The following is a 16,025-nucleotide window of genomic DNA, read 5'->3' as shown; positions in this document are numbered from 1 at the left end:
ATATATATATATATATATATATATAGTATATCTAAATGGTCTTTTATTTTCAAAAAAGTAATAAAAAGATACTACACAAAATGCAATCTTCTTAAAATATTTGGAATATTAATTGTTTGAAACAATTTAAATTGGTATTTTTTAAATGAACATTTATGATATGATTTATATAATATCACATAGAGAGCTCAATTTTGTAGCCATTGCTTGATTAGACCTTTTATCTGTATTCTAGCTTCTTTTAGCTGAGGCATATCATGTTCCGATGAAGGATACATATCTGCACAATGCGCAGTGCCTATAAATAAATTAAATAATGTATTTTTAGGATATTTAATAAATAATTTAATAAATAATAAAATATCTGTATTATTTTGTTTAAATTACCTTTGATATAGATGGCAGGCGCCTGTGGGTTGGAAGATTGTATGATGCCTAGTATATGCCAAGGATCAATAGAACCGTGTACAAATACTACATTTGTTACTTGCAGATTTAATGCACCATACAAGATATTCGTTCGTGCAACAGCAGAGTTTAATAAATTCATGTTGTATCTGCAAAAGAGATTTCATATTATACCAATGTAAAAAGATATTTTATATTACATGCTTTATCATAATTAGAAAAATGTAATTTAAATAAAAACAAACCTAGGTCCGAAAATATCAACACATTGTTGTGCAAAAAATTCTACCGGAAAATTATTCCCATACACATTACTTTGTCCAGTAGAGGTTTGGAAAAATCCAAATTCCGTACAAGTCTGATACATCCATTGACGTCCTATAAAATATCATTCATGATTTCGTATTAATGTGGACCATAATAAAATAATTTAGAAGCGTATGCTATACATTAAACACAGAGAAAATTTTATAGTAAAAATTACTATAATAAATAGTAAGTGCAAACCGAGGAAAGAATTGTGAAAATTTTTACTATATTTTTTATCAAATTAGAGTATTTACATTACTTATGATATAATTCCCCGAAATTTCTATTTATGATCTATATCTATTATCATACATAGTAATTTTTACTATAAAATTTTTTGCGCGTATGTAAATGCGTTACCTCCTTCCGCTTGCTCACTGGCCCAAGTAACATTTCTGAGCTCATGGACCATTTTATCATATCTATAATCTAAACACTTTTCCTTGGTAGCGTTCAATATCATATTGCTTATGTAAGCAAGTCTATCAATAGATTTTCCTATTTTTTCATCTACTAGTATATCACACACGGTTTCGATAGTGATATTAGCGGTTTGAGAACTCTGGCGATTGTCCTTATTGTATTGCACAACACCAGCAAAGTTACTCGCCAATGTTTCATACAAATTCGCAATATCCACTCTTTTTGTATGCCCAGGATCAATTGGATCACACAAGCTGTGAAAGATAACTTATGCAATAAATATGACTGTATCAATATTCCATATCTTGAATTTACTTACTTAAATTTTTTCTGTATTTGCTGTTGGCCAACAATGTGATGTAACAATGTACCGATTTGTAAGTTAGCATCTTGAATCACGTTAACACATTTGTCAGAATATCCTTTCAAAGCATTTGTAACAACAATATAATATTCTGCAATATAAAATTGTTTGTACATATATGTGGCACACTTGTTAAAACTATACCAATTACAATTACGCTACCCTCAAAGTCAATCTGTGCTAGCAATGGTCCACTAGCAGATACAGCTCCATGGACCAGATGAGGATATTTGGCACGCATCCAAGCAGCTAAAGATCCACCATACGATCCTCCAAATACAATCCATTTCGTATTATTTGAAAATTTGTATCCGCTATTAACATTCTTGATGAAGTACGCTAAATCCGCTAGTGCCTGTTGCGAGCTTAAATACACTAAGTTCTTAACACTAAGATCCCTGCAAAGATTCATGATATATAATGTAAATTTCTAAATTAATTTTTCCACCTGTATTCATATATTTATTTATATCTTACGTACGAAGTGGGGTGGCTTTTCCCATAAAAACGATGCTCTACATAGAAACACATTGCTCCAAATTCTTTGGCATACTCAATCCATTGACCTTCTACCATCCATTTTGGATCTGCTATGCCTTCAGCTCCAATCAATAAAAATATTGGGCCATTGGGTTTATAAAAATCAGAATTAACAAAGAATCTCTGTAAAGAAGGAACAAGTCATATTTGATAGTATCAAAGTTTAAAATAATAAAAATAAAATATAATATTCTTTAATAAAATAATACTTAAAGTATGTAATTAAAAATTTATATTTGGTATTACCTGCTTCCAAACATGAGCATCAGTTGGATTGAAATGATCCAGATACTGCGTAAACCACTGATCCTTAGGAAGAGGTTTTTTGGAGGATAAAATTGGCTTGCCTAAATTGCCACCTTTACTCCGACCTCTCAAAAAAGTACGCCATGCCTTACTGATACTCAAAATGCTCAATACAATGAATAATAACAATAGAAATCGCATCTTGAGATATTTCAGTTCTTATTCTTTTTTAGTGAAAACGGCTCTACAAGAAACAGAGATACATATTTTAAAAAGATATTTGTACAAAAGTATGAAGGAATTAATTAACAGTATATTACGTGATTTGACAATATCAAGAGATATATTATTATTCATGAATTTATGTATTCGTTATAATAATTACTTTACCTCCTGTTTAGTAGGTTAAACACAGACTATATATGTGATCGTTACAATCTGAACACAAGTTCTGACTTTTGAATCTCTCTGGTAGAAATTTCACTGGACATATTATGAGATAAGACTGACGGTGATAAGTGAAAAATAATGAGATTATTTAAAATTAAAAGTACTCTTCGACCTTGAGAAAAATATCTGTATTTACAGCTGCTTGTATTTCTTTTATATCTTCTCTTTTTTTTTCTTTGACATTTAAGTATACATCTGTCTCATTTTGAGGAGTAGGAATGTGTTCGAGAAACGTTCTGGTAACGTAGTACACACAAGCTACAGAGAGCAACTTATTGAATCTTCCTTGCCGTCAGTCGGAATTCACAACACAATGAATTTTTTAACTTTTTTTTCATAATTTCTATTAGGAAATTTATCAGTATTTCTTGTTAACTTTGTAGCTTCGTAACGTTTATGTTTTCTTTATAAAAAATTTTATTCACTGATCAATAATTGTTGACAAATTTCTATTTATTATAGTTTAAATTAATAGAATCGATTACATATTGTTAATAAATAAATAAACAATAATTATATTGCTTATTTTATTCTAAATATTTTTATTTTTCCAAATGTACATTTTTTATTTTGCAATAAAATGGCAGAAATACAACGCGACTGCAACGATATTGCGATAATACGTGTTCACATTTTTCGGTGTTAGATTTTGCAAGAAAAATGAAGGGAGAAATAAAGGGAAAAGAATTGAGGCGAATAAGCTTCATCATTGGTCGAACATTTAGTTTTATAATTGTGAGGAGCGTCGTCGAGAATGACGGACAATGGTAAAAGGTTTCACGAGCGTGTCGATGTTGACATTGTCGACGCGACGACAACAGACAACTGATGAGCCGACGCCTCGTGAGCTATCCCGTGAGCGACCGTATGACCACTGGTGACCACGTGTGACTAATCGACCTGGGGGAAGCATTGTACGCTAGCTGGACGTTCCGCTCACAGCATAGCTCGCAACTCGTAACACGGCTCAATTAATGGAATGCGTGACAACGCGGCGCGAAAGAATTGGATTCCCCCGGCAGCCGTGAACACCAAATAGTTTTTATCTCGCGGTCGGTTAAATATTTATTGTCGCGCCAAACAGCAGCGGACGGGGCGTTTGATCGGCCGCCGCCGACAAAGTTCCTCGGTGCGCTATAAATGCGTATTTATAATCTCGTCTGGGATTCAAATGAACACGGGTGAGTATGGAGACGCTATCTTCCCTTGGAGAGACCTCGCTGATTTCTCATTTACCGATCATCCACAATATTTTCCATTTAATATCGTCCGTTTTTAATTCTAACCGCCTGGATTCCTTTTACAGATTAAGAGACTATACTGTGCATGAAACAACATGAAGTTCGCGGAGCATCTATCCGCTCATATTACGCCTGAGTGGCGTAAGCAGTACATTAGTTATGAGGTACATCTTTTAAATACAAATATTTAAATTTGTGCTGTATCAAAGTATATCAAATAATAGGAGCATGAAAAATAAAATTGTAATTTAAACATTAAGTTGTAAATATTTTACATGGATGTATTTTTAAATGCTGTCTACTTGATCTTGCAGGAAATGAAAGCGATGCTTTATACAGCGGTGGAGGAGGCACCCTCAGATGAAAGCGTAGAGCCAGAAGTGATATCACGTCATTTTGCGTCGTTTGATGAGGTGTTCTTTACATTCTGTGATCGTGAATTAAAGAAAATCAATACATTTTACTCCGGTGAGAATATCTCCAGCACCAAAAAGTTACTGATCTTATAATCTTTATAGGAGCAGTTATGTTAGGTGTTTACTTATTGCAGAAAAATTGGCAGAAGCAACGCGCAAGTATGCAGCTCTGCAAAGTGAATTGAAGACTGCAGTGGAGCTGCATCAGGGAAGTGGGAAGAACAAGGGAAAGGCCAGCGCGAAGCCTCTTCTACCTACCAGAAAGCTCAGGGATCTAAAACTTGCATTTTCAGAATTCTATCTGTCCCTCATTCTTCTTCAGAATTATCAGAACCTTAATCACACTGGATTTCGGAAGATTCTCAAGAAGCATGACAAGGTATCTTATCGCATAGTGATGTTATTGTGCTTTTTGTAATTTTTTTTGTCTGTCAGTCACACAGCTTGTATAATTTCAGAGGCTATCCCAATATCATTAGCATCATGCCTTTCCTTCCATAGTTGCAAAATAGTGGTGCAAGAAACAACTGCTCTATGATACAATACCTATATTCCCTGTATGTCCAAGTAAAGATTAGTACTTGTCCTCAACAATTTGTATCATTTTACTACACAGTGGTCCTCAATTTTTACAACACATTGTTCAAAATGCTTTCAGTTGCTATCAGTCGACGCTGGTACAAAATGGAGAGTCGAGTGCGTGGAAACGTCACACTTTTACACGTCCAAAGATATAGACAGATTGATTCAAGAAACAGAGGCCACTGTGACAAACGATCTCGAGGGTGGCGACCGGCAGCGTGCCATGAAGCGTCTTCGGGTGCCGCCACTTGGCGAGCACCAGAGCCCATGGACTACCTTCAAGGTTGGCTTATTTTCTGGTAGTTTCATCGTTCTATCTGTTGCAGTTGTTCTTTCAGGTATTATTATATAATATCTGTCTGTTATAAGTTACGACGTGTTTACAGTCGTGTTATTAAAAATCTCGTTACTTTCAGCTGTCTTCCATGACAGTGGGGAGAATCTAAAGATCGCATTTAGACTATATCGAGGTCCCTTTCTCATTATCGAATTCTTATTTCTTATTGGGATTAATGTCTACGGATGGAGATCTTCTGGTGTCAATCACGTTTTGATATTTGAGCTGGACCCACGAAATCATCTTTCAGAGCAACATCTCATGGAATTGGCCGCAGTTCTTGGAGTCGTTTGGACCCTCAGCTTATTAAGTTTCTTATATAGTGCCAGTCTAAGCATACCGCCGTATGTCAATCCATTAGCATTAGTTTGCCTCATGCTGATTTTTTTATTAAATCCGCTCAAGATGTTTCGTCATGAAGCTCGTTTTTGGCTACTGAAGATCGTAGTAAGTATAAGTCGCACGACATCACACTTGTTATAAAAAATTGAATACAATCCTTCATTTCTTGTTTTAGGCACGCGTTTTAATATCGCCATTCGCGTATGTTAATTTTGCTGATTTCTGGCTAGCGGATCAGTTTAACAGTCTGGCGACTGCGTTCTTGGATTTTCACTTTTTAATATGTTTCTATATTACAAATGGTGATTGGCTGAAGGCGGGCGACACTATGAAATGCATGTCCGGTTCTCTTATTGTCAGGCCTATTGTGAATTGCTTGCCGGCATGGTTTCGTTTCGCTCAGTGTGTTCGTAGATATCGAGATTCTAAAGAGGCATTCCCGCATTTAGTTAATGCTGGAAAGTATTCCACGACGTTTCTCGTTGTCGCAGCCAATACTTTATACGCCTATCACGCTGGTAGGTTGAATTATATGAACCCAAGTAGCATATGTTAGTTTATATACATTTTATGTACGTTTTCTAAACGTATCTAATGTTTTATGATCGCTTAAAAACGTACATAAAACTAACATGTACTGTATAATTCTGAAAATCTTTTTATATAGTTCAATTCTAATGTATTAAAATTAACAAAGAGACAATATACTTTTTTTCAGCGGAATATAACAATCGATGGGAGAATCCATGGTTATGGCTATGGGTGTGCAGCTGCCTTATTAATTCGATATATTCATACACGTGGGATCTCAAGATGGATTGGGGCCTTTTGGACAGTAACGCTGGTGAAAATCGTTTTTTACGCGAGGAAGTGGTTTACTCGGCAGCCGTAAGTAAAAGTATATTCAAGGAAAGATTTAATTGTTATAAATTGCAAGAAGGGATATTACATATTACACGTATGTTTTAGTGGTTCTATTATTTCGCAATAATAGAAGATTTTATACTACGATTTATATGGATTGCGAGTTTTGTCCTCGTTGAATGTGGATACATCTCTGGCGACTTAATGACGTCTGTAGTAGCACCTCTCGAAGTCTTTAGGTACGTATGTTTGCTTGCTATTACTTAAATTTATTTGCAAATTTCCTTACGTCTTTCTGTTATGTAAAAATTTCCTTACTTCTGTCTTATTGTTCTTAGGCGATTTGTGTGGAACTTTTTTCGTTTGGAGAATGAACATTTGAATAACTGTGGTAAATTTCGTGCCGTACGCGATATCTCGATAGCACCTATAGAAAGTTCCGATCAGACGCAGATTATACGTATGATGGATGACGAAAACGGTGTACTTAACAGAGGCAAACGTAAAAGCGGCGGCAAAAAGCAGAGCAATACAAAGGAAGAAAAACGAGCTTTGCTTAAAGAAGAAACTATTGATATTGATATATCAAATGCCAGTTGAATATATAGCTCAAGACTTTTGTACAATGTTATCTTTAATTTTCTTTCCAACAGGAAGCCTTCGAAATACTTAGTACTTAGAAAAAATAGCTCGCACAATTTTGTAAATGGTACATATCAATTTTGTTAGAAGATAAATGATTGACATATGCTTTCCAGCAGATGATTAAGAAAGTAAAATTGATTATAGTGCCTTTTATGCTTCTTTTGTATAAAAAAAAATTACGATAAATAATTCAAGATATAAGTCTGCACCTAGAGTCTTCCAACATAAAAACGAACGCTGTAGCTTAAGTAACAAATTTCATAAATTCTTAGATACACCATGCCTGTATCTGCATGTAGAAAGATGCAATGTGTTAAAACATGTGCTTTTGTATGTGAGCTTTATAAATTGTTAATGAGGTAATTTAGCCTGCCATTTAGATGCTATTACAAACCATAATTTATCAGTTACTAATCGATTTTTTTATAAAAATGCCATTTTTTAATAGTAGATAATCGATACAATGAATAAATATCTGTTACGAGTAAATACGAACATTGAAAGTAGAAAGGAAATATTGACTACATTCAGCAGACTCAACAGTTGAGCAACATTACTAGATTTTCCGTTAAATAATGCCGTTGATTTATTGGTTCTATGAGTCAGAACCAATCATGTTCGATTGCTACTTAGCTGCTGAGTCTGCTGAATGCGCCCAATGATATGAAATAGTCTGATGTTACTACACTCATAACAGAAGTGATACTAAATATGTATTAATACTAGGGAGGCTTTTATAAAGTGCTTTATATACATAACATTGAACATAACATTGTACTTACATTATTATTGTATATAATTATGTTGTAGTTATGTAGTTATATAGTAAGTATATATGGGGTTTGCGTGCGTATGTAATTATATAAATTATTTTCTAACAGCAGGAAAAAACTACAAATTCAATATTTAATTTCCTAATATTCTGTTTTATTTAGACATGGTTTATATGCAGTATAGTTATCTTGTTTTATAAGTATATTGTAAGATTTTATCCCGCATTAGATTTTAAAAAGTAGTAATAATATTTTGTTTAAAACATGTTCAACTTAAAACATGTTACAAACTTAAAGAAACATCTGCTCAATGAGATAAAAAGAATTAATTTTGTTCAGTATAATATTATTACAGTATACTTATTATTTCAAAATTATATATATATACACACACATATGTATTATATTTATATATATCTTTATTACTAATTATTTATACAAGTGTGTCACAAAATAAGTTAATAATAAAATATTAAAGTGACTACACACACACATATATGTGAATCAACATTTTTTAAATTTAAGATAAAATAATTTTATTTTATTGAAATCATAAAAATAATATTAAAAAAAATACATTTAATGTTTTAATATAAAACGATGTTTATTATAAAACATTTTAAACATACTAGATAGTAATTAAGATTATAGTTATATTATTAAATTTTTTAATAAAAATTGAAATTTATTTTTTTATATTTAAATTTTTGATAAAATTTTTGGTGTTTACAAGCACAAATTGTCTTTATGTATAAATTATATATTTATTTTATTTAACACACAAAATTGACTTGTTCAATAGACGATAGTGAAATTGTTTAGAGTCTAGAGAATTTTACATATTAGATTTTGTATTCCAATAAAATTGTGATGATTTTATATATTATATTTTCATATGTAAATAATTAGAATCGTAGTTCCCTGAAATATAAACATTATATATTTTTATATTCTATACACAATAAAACTTCTAACATTCTTATAATACTCAAAATGTATGCAAGTATGTGCACACATTACTGTTGTATACGATAATTTCTTAGACTAAGACTATGTATATAATTTTAAATATTACTATACATTGATTATACCACATTTTATAATAAAATGTTTTAATATATATTGTTACATTTCAATCACAAAAACAACATATTTAATAATTAAGAAAAATAATATTTCATTAATTTACATGCTTTATTTTAATTTTCAAATTTAGATTTGTTAGTCTTGTGCCGTAGAATAGCGAGCAAGTCTAACTTTGATAAAGCAAACAGCATTTACGATGATGTTATATAACAAGATAATGTATAATAACGCGGCAGCAATCGCTTCCTTCTTTATTCTTTCGCTCTCCAAGAACGATGAATCGTTGAAACTGCTTTTTCGCGAATTTTTATATCAATTTATATTATATTTTTTGTGTTTTATGTACACGATTTTATAGTTCTTAAATATAAAAAAGTAACGTTTTAAAGAGATAATTTACATCATATTTATATCTCTAATTATTTGATATTACAATACTCTATTTATCTATAATTACATTATTATACAGAATTATTAAGAATGAAGTTAAATGTATAGCTATTGGATATTTTATTTGTTAAGAATTAAATTAAATATATGTAGCTTAAATTTCGTTTAGTAATCGTCGTACTATGAAACATTAAGTGTCAAAAAATGTTTAACTCAATTTATTAAGAAAATCCGTTTCCCTGGAAAAGCATAGGAATAAAAGAAATAGTTGAAATAAATTGAGGGAAAATTAGAAGAATAAAATTCATATTAATGATCATATCTTAATCGACAATTTTAATAAAATGATCCTTATTGTTATATAACATTACGTGTCGGACACAATGGGATATAATAATATATATTACTAACTATAGCAATAATCTGACGATATAACAATTGATGATTGTAACTATGATTAACGTGTCATCATAATGTACGATAACAATCGAACGCAATAGTATATAATAAAGAAGTGAACATATAATAATATATACTGTACAATTTGTCAAACGCATTGATAACAATCAGCGCACGCGATTAAAACAACGTACTTAGCAGATACACTGGATCCCCTTAGCTCGTCTAAGGATATAATATGTATAACAACCGCATTCGTGCATGTCCAAAAAATGGCCGGATATTCAAGCGAGCTCTTTTCCGTGCGTTCCTCATACTTAAAACGAGATAAGTATATGCTCACGTGCTTTAGGGAGACATAAAGAACGATCACGGAACGCAAAAAGAATGGCTTTAACGGTCTTGAGCGGGAAAAAGGAAAGGAGAGTGCAACAATATGTATAGCGCACTTCCGACATGCACGAATGTAGTTAAATAAAAACAAAACAAAATGTTTAAGAGACTCGCTCAATATGTGAAGCAACGTTCAGTTGCTCTCTCTGTTCGCGCAATTATATGCCTATGCGATTAATACTAATTGTATATTTACAAATCTCAAACAAGAGCAGAAAGAACATAAAAACCGGAATGGTCCCAATGCGGTTGATTCGAACCGATGAAATCTTTTCTCTCCGCAGATCTTCTAAACAGGTATGTATATGTATATCTTCTCTCTAAATGTATTTCACAGTAAAATCTAGAAAGTCTAATCTCGCAGGCTTAAAATGTATGTTAGATTGTGGTCCCCGTTAAACCATGTCTTCTTGGCCCGTTCGAGGTGCTAGTTCTGTGATTCGTGAGTCTCTTTAAGAGTTCAGCAAAATAAAAACTAGTGCTCTTTCAAGAATTACACAGATACCCCGGCATTGCTTTTCACGATTATTAATTTCTCCATCTTTCGCTCATTCACTTTATGTCTCGTGTCCTAAAGCTAATCATTTAATTGCAATATTAATACATGTAGCAACCGTGGGCGAATCAGACCGGAAAGCGAATCGGATTTCGAATAAATTTTCTTTAGATAAAAATTTATTATACTTGTACTTTATACTTTCATTAGTTCCAGTAATTTGATTGCTAATCCCATTCAGCCGCCGCTACTACACCACGAGCTACTCGAGTTGCTTAAATCTACAATGTTCGCGATGCAACAAAGAAAAGAATAAGATAGAGCGGTTAGAATGATATACTATACAGGCAACACTCATTCTTGATGTGACTACGAAACCAGATATCCTATAATAAAGAATATGTAACGTACATAAATGTGTCGATGTAATATATGATAGAACGTATTACTTCTTGAGACAAATGTCCCGGATCAAATCGTCATTTATCCACAGCTTGCACGCCTTTGAAAAAGTTTTTTTTTCCATGGATGCGCTATGTATTCTCGGATGAAAAATAAAAAGTGCACAAGAACGTTCATCTCGTCTATTCTCAAACGTGATAAATAAAACGCAATTTCCTTACGTTATTTCCATGATCGTTTCATTTCACTTCGGCATAATGTATGTACATACGCGGAAGAATGCGCGAAGGAAAAACAGAAAGGAAATCTAACGTGACCGATCGTCTCGTTTTGTTTTGCGCGATTAATACCGATCGTCTCGTTCGCATTTACTTCACTTTTCAGAAACGCTGCGGCAGGAATTCACCGCGACGATGAAGAAGGACGTAACATAGTGCGGAATTAATATTAGAACAACTAAATTTATCAAAATGATAGATTTTTAGATTAAATTACAAAAATTATTAAGTATAAGATAATTTTTATCGAATTCTTTATTTTTGCATTAATTATTTAAATATTAAAGAAATTAAAAATAATAACGAATATGTAAAGAAGTTAAAAAAAAAGTAGAAATACCATAGGTCTATTTAATGCCAGTTGTTCTAGTGTTAAAAATGCGATCCCGTCGAGGAGCGTGATACTTTCCGCGGCGATAAGAGGCGACGAGAGAAGGAGGCGGAGAGAAAAGGCTCAGATGAAAAAAAAATCGACCAGGCGCGTAAAATTCAGTTGGCAAAAGCGAGCAGAGCGAGTTACATTATCGAGGCTGCCCCACGCGAGAACGGCGGCGCCGGTCGCGCGGAAACTCGCGGCACCGCGCTGCGCCAAACCCGGGACGGGTTCTCGTCGCATCGGTATGGAAAACGAGCAGCAGAACCGAATAATAAAACTCCGGTGCGGAGTTCTTGTTTGAGGAAACTGGCCGACGCAATCGGGTGAATTGGTATCACGGGTGTGTATAAATAGGCGATCGGTGCTAACGCGGCTTGGATATCCCGTCCGGGAAACAGGATTCTCACGAGATTCCTGGCCCCGACAGGACTCCATGCCTGTCCCGTTCCGCGGAAAAACGTAGTCGACTCGCTCGCTCGCCCGCTCGATCGCTTGTTTGTGAAAACGTGATTGGAGTAGCGCGCCCGGTTTATCGCGCGACTCTGAGAACACGTGGTGCAAATACGCGATGGACGAAGCTGCGCAAGGCCGATAAGCACCAGATAAGAGTGCGCAATTAATCCGTTGGGCCGCGCGATAATTATCGGAAATAGGCCAAGTCTGAAATACTTGAGTTTTACATACGTCGCTTCTGATAATAACGCAATCTCGGTTTCTGCATCGTTTTATAAAGGCTTTGTGAGACATTTTAGATAAAGGGGTGAACAAATTTTTCCAAATGGAAACACTTAGTATTTTATGATTTTCTTTACTCTTTGTTTCAGTAATTAATTTCAGGAAAATATTAATATATTTCAATAGTAATTATATTTATTTTTTAATCTTAATGTTAACGTTTCTGTTGATGTGCTAATCGAATTTTATTTTTGATGAATTTTGTAAGGATGTAGCTTGTAATCTTACGATACAGATTCTAAAAAGAGATATTTATTCTCAGCGACAACTTTCTCTCGATCTCCTTAATTCGTCATAATTACGCGGCGGAATGCTCGGAAGGAACTGAACCGGAGTATCAATTGAAATATTCACAGAGAATGTTCATAATTTCGCGAAACTTGACGCAACAAGTTTTTCATATTGTCACGTACTGACATCTCTTTCCGCGGATAATAAGACATATGCTTCGCGATGCATGATGCAATCTCCATAAAACTTTCCTCCGCACGTGGACGGAATCGATGAATTAAATTCACGTTTCACAGACTCGCGCTTTCAATTTGGATCGAAGAGTTAATCGGCGTTTTATCAACACGACGACACGCAAGAACAGATCTCGTTAGGATTGCGTCCGTATCTTAAGTCTACGTCGTAGACTTTCGAGCTATTATATAGGACGGAATAATGCATTCAAACAGTTTACGATGTTTTAACGAAAAGTGTCGCGATAAAATCCTGCGAAAAATATCGATAGAAAATCTATTGTTCAGAGTTTTATACTTCAACATTTTTTCAAATTTTTCAAAAATATTATCAAAAAATCTTTAAATTCTGTTTAATTCAAATAAGGGTTTTTTTGCATAAAATAAAACAAAAAGTTAGGATAGGATGACGGACAATTTGCATATAAGAAGATCACGAAACTTTAAAGAGCAAGAATGTTCCCACGAAGTATGAATTTTTGTTTATTTTAACTTGTTTATTTCTCGCAGAAAAAATGCTGTTTTTGCATATAAACTGACATTGATATTTCACCACGTACTTCTCTTGCAAAAAAAGAAATGTGAAGAACTCTGACTATCAACGTCATTTTTCGATCAAGAACGTTGTTTCCTGATATATGATAATTATATTACAATGATTGTTTTTTATTAAGCATTAGAGTATTATATAATCAAAGAAAAATAATATTAGCCTCGAATAAATATAATCAATTTTCGTTGAAATTCGTGTTAACTCTTAGTAGCTAAAAATTATGTGTGTTTTATATGCATTTTTGTTACAAAATATACAGTAATTTTTGCTAATAATCAACTATACAGTTTATAATGAAAATTCAATCAATATTTTGTAAAGATCATTACATTGATGAAATCGGCATCGAAACCGGTGCGTTTCTTTCTTATATGTAGCGTCACTAATATCGAATACAAGACTTATGTCTATTTAAATTAATGTACATTAACTATAATCGCGATTAATTTTTTTTATCTTTTTTAATGTTACATTAGAAAAAGATAAAGCATAAATTAAACTTAGATCAAAGTTAATCTACTAATTTAATTTTAGCAGAAATTGATATTAATGCGCCTAATAAGAACAGCAAATTTTTTCTATAGTTCAACAACATCACGGAATTGAAAGAAAATGCATGAAAAAATTAATTAAATGTTTTTTCGAAAGTGTAATAATTTTTTTAATTTAAAATGTAATTATTTCCTCGATAAAGAAGCAAAAATGCTTTTGGCGTTCCTTAACAAACGATCGCCGGGACATTTTGATATGCAATAAATATGTGATACAAACTGAATAATTCTATGATTGACTTTTTTTTTTAATATACACAAGAACTACGCGCAAAAAATGCACTTTTGGTATCCGCGCCGCGCGTTATTTTCGCAAACGCGATGATAAGATCTCGTGCGCGGATGGAGAATGAGGGTGATTTCCTCATCATGGCGTTGATTCAATATTTTCGAGTAACGGCGGTGGAGGTTCCACGTGCCTAATAGCACGGGAGCGAATTTTACGTCGCCATGTGTCCCATCGCATTGATAAGTATAACGCTTATCTATCATCTATTTGTTCTGATCCCGCTGAGGAAGGTGGAAGCCAGATTTCAGCCTGGACAAACGCGTTATAACCGGCCTTGAAAAGAAGTATCCACAAGATATGTAAAATTGATGCCCGGCATCTCCACTTCATCGTGGAAATCGTGAGCATACCCCTTGTTCCCTGAAGGTCGCGTTTCAACCTTGACCCTTCCGCAACGAAACGCGTCCCGAGACGGAGACAGTGTCGGGAGCACGCCTTCCTCGTCCACGTCGCCGACGGAGAAGAGTATCGCGGCTGCTCATTAATCCGCGGCTCTATCATATAATAGAGGGATTGATAAGCAAACACGAGAGGATGACAGGCGGAAGATCTCGGCGGATATAGTTGAGGAAAGGGTACTTGCGAAATCAATCGAAATCAGATCTTCCGGCCGTCGTTTCGATTCTCCCCCGTCGACGAGACGAGAAAGTAGTGCGAACGCGAGGACTTTTAAGGAGAAACGACTACGTCGACTGCGTGAATCGTCGCTCACAAGTGCGTGATGATGATCTCGTCGTCGAGATCGTCCTTCTCGTCGTCGGTCTCTTCCGGCTGATTCGCCTCAGCGGCTGCTTGGGCGGCCTTCGGGTCCTCGGCGATCGCCTTGAGCCGCCGTTGCTTGCGTCTGTGCAGCAGCTCGACGATGATGTAGCCTATGGTGCCGGTGATCAGCACCGTCAGCAACACGTACAGCTTCATACGGGCGCAGAGGTGCGTGCTGTACGCGTAGGCAATCACGAAGCCGGCACTTTCCCACAGCCTGTAGTTCGAGAAAGCCGCCTCCTTGTTACGCCTGAACAGCGTGCCATAGAGTCCTGTGGCAATCAAACAATAAAATGCGTAAAACGCTTGCTCGTCACTAAATATATGGCAATGAAAACTCGAGAATTAATGTAATCTGATATCTGCAGAAAAATTTATTTGCAAAAAATGAAGTTTTTATAATTAAAATCGTTAAATTAAAATCTTGCGTATTATGTACAGAAAAATATTTATTCTATTGCTAAGAAAAGCGATTACTCAATTAATTTTTTGCTTGTAATAAGTAATTGTTATCTTCAATAAAGAATATTTTCTCGATAGTAGTTTTAAAATATACTTACAAATTAGAAAAATTCGTTATCATATACTTAAAAAAAAAATGTATATTTTCTTGAAGAATATTTTATACAATTGATTAGAAGAGACGTCAAAGTAAAATATGTGAATCGAAGATTTGCGGATATATAAGCTCATGCATTATTTAAAACAAATGATACTTATTTAATTCAAATACACATTTGTCTGTGTGTACACAAAAAGTTATTTTAAGTAAATCTTACTTGTTTCAAGTAAATAATGAGTGCATTTTAAGACTATTCATCAAGGAGATGTTCTTTGCAAAGATAACCGTTACTTAAAAGAAGAAAATTAAAACATGAGAAATCGCTTTTCTTAGCATAAGAATAAATTTT

The 16,025-nt window shown here is 34.0% G+C and overlaps 3 protein-coding genes across 7 annotated transcripts in view; 1 reads left to right on the top strand and 2 right to left on the bottom strand.

Annotated features, from left to right (window-relative positions):
* Window positions 1–127: 127 nt before the first annotated feature.
* Window positions 128–2,899, bottom strand: LOC105839436 (putative serine protease K12H4.7). Its single transcript, XM_012685747.3, has 9 exons — window positions 2,681–2,899; window positions 2,291–2,534; window positions 1,986–2,167; window positions 1,667–1,902; window positions 1,460–1,595; window positions 1,078–1,394; window positions 654–786; window positions 388–557; window positions 128–298 (listed from the first exon to the last, which is right to left on the bottom strand). Exons 2-9 carry the CDS (start codon window positions 2,489–2,491, stop codon window positions 189–191), a joined length of 1,485 nt encoding a protein of 494 aa, XP_012541201.1. The 5' UTR covers window positions 2,492–2,534; window positions 2,681–2,899; the 3' UTR covers window positions 128–188.
* A 364-nt stretch (window positions 2,900–3,263) lies between these two features.
* LOC105839438 (xenotropic and polytropic retrovirus receptor 1) lies at window positions 3,264–8,051 on the top strand. Its single transcript, XM_012685750.3, has 10 exons — window positions 3,264–3,921; window positions 4,047–4,145; window positions 4,296–4,449; window positions 4,532–4,776; window positions 5,056–5,317; window positions 5,396–5,763; window positions 5,834–6,176; window positions 6,377–6,546; window positions 6,628–6,761; window positions 6,861–8,051. Exons 2-10 carry the CDS (start codon window positions 4,077–4,079, stop codon window positions 7,120–7,122), a joined length of 2,007 nt encoding a protein of 668 aa, XP_012541204.1. The 5' UTR covers window positions 3,264–3,921; window positions 4,047–4,076; the 3' UTR covers window positions 7,123–8,051.
* Window positions 8,052–13,426: 5,375 nt separating this feature from the next.
* LOC105839435 (UNC93-like protein) overlaps window positions 13,427–16,025 on the bottom strand; it is a 72,314-nt gene continuing 69,715 nt past the window's right edge. For all 5 annotated transcript variants that reach the window (XM_036282380.1, XM_036282379.1, XM_036282378.1 and 2 more), the window contains one exon: window positions 13,427–15,386. In XM_036282380.1, coding sequence (XP_036138273.1) covers window positions 15,061–15,386 — 326 coding nt within the window. In that variant the 3' untranslated portion in view covers window positions 13,427–15,060. The remainder of the gene's footprint in view (window positions 15,387–16,025) is intronic.

The sequence above is a fragment of the Monomorium pharaonis genome, chromosome 2, assembly GCF_013373865.1.
Source record: "Monomorium pharaonis isolate MP-MQ-018 chromosome 2, ASM1337386v2, whole genome shotgun sequence".
NCBI lineage: Eukaryota > Metazoa > Arthropoda > Insecta > Hymenoptera > Formicidae > Monomorium > Monomorium pharaonis.
This window is presented reverse-complemented; position numbering and strand designations above follow the sequence as displayed.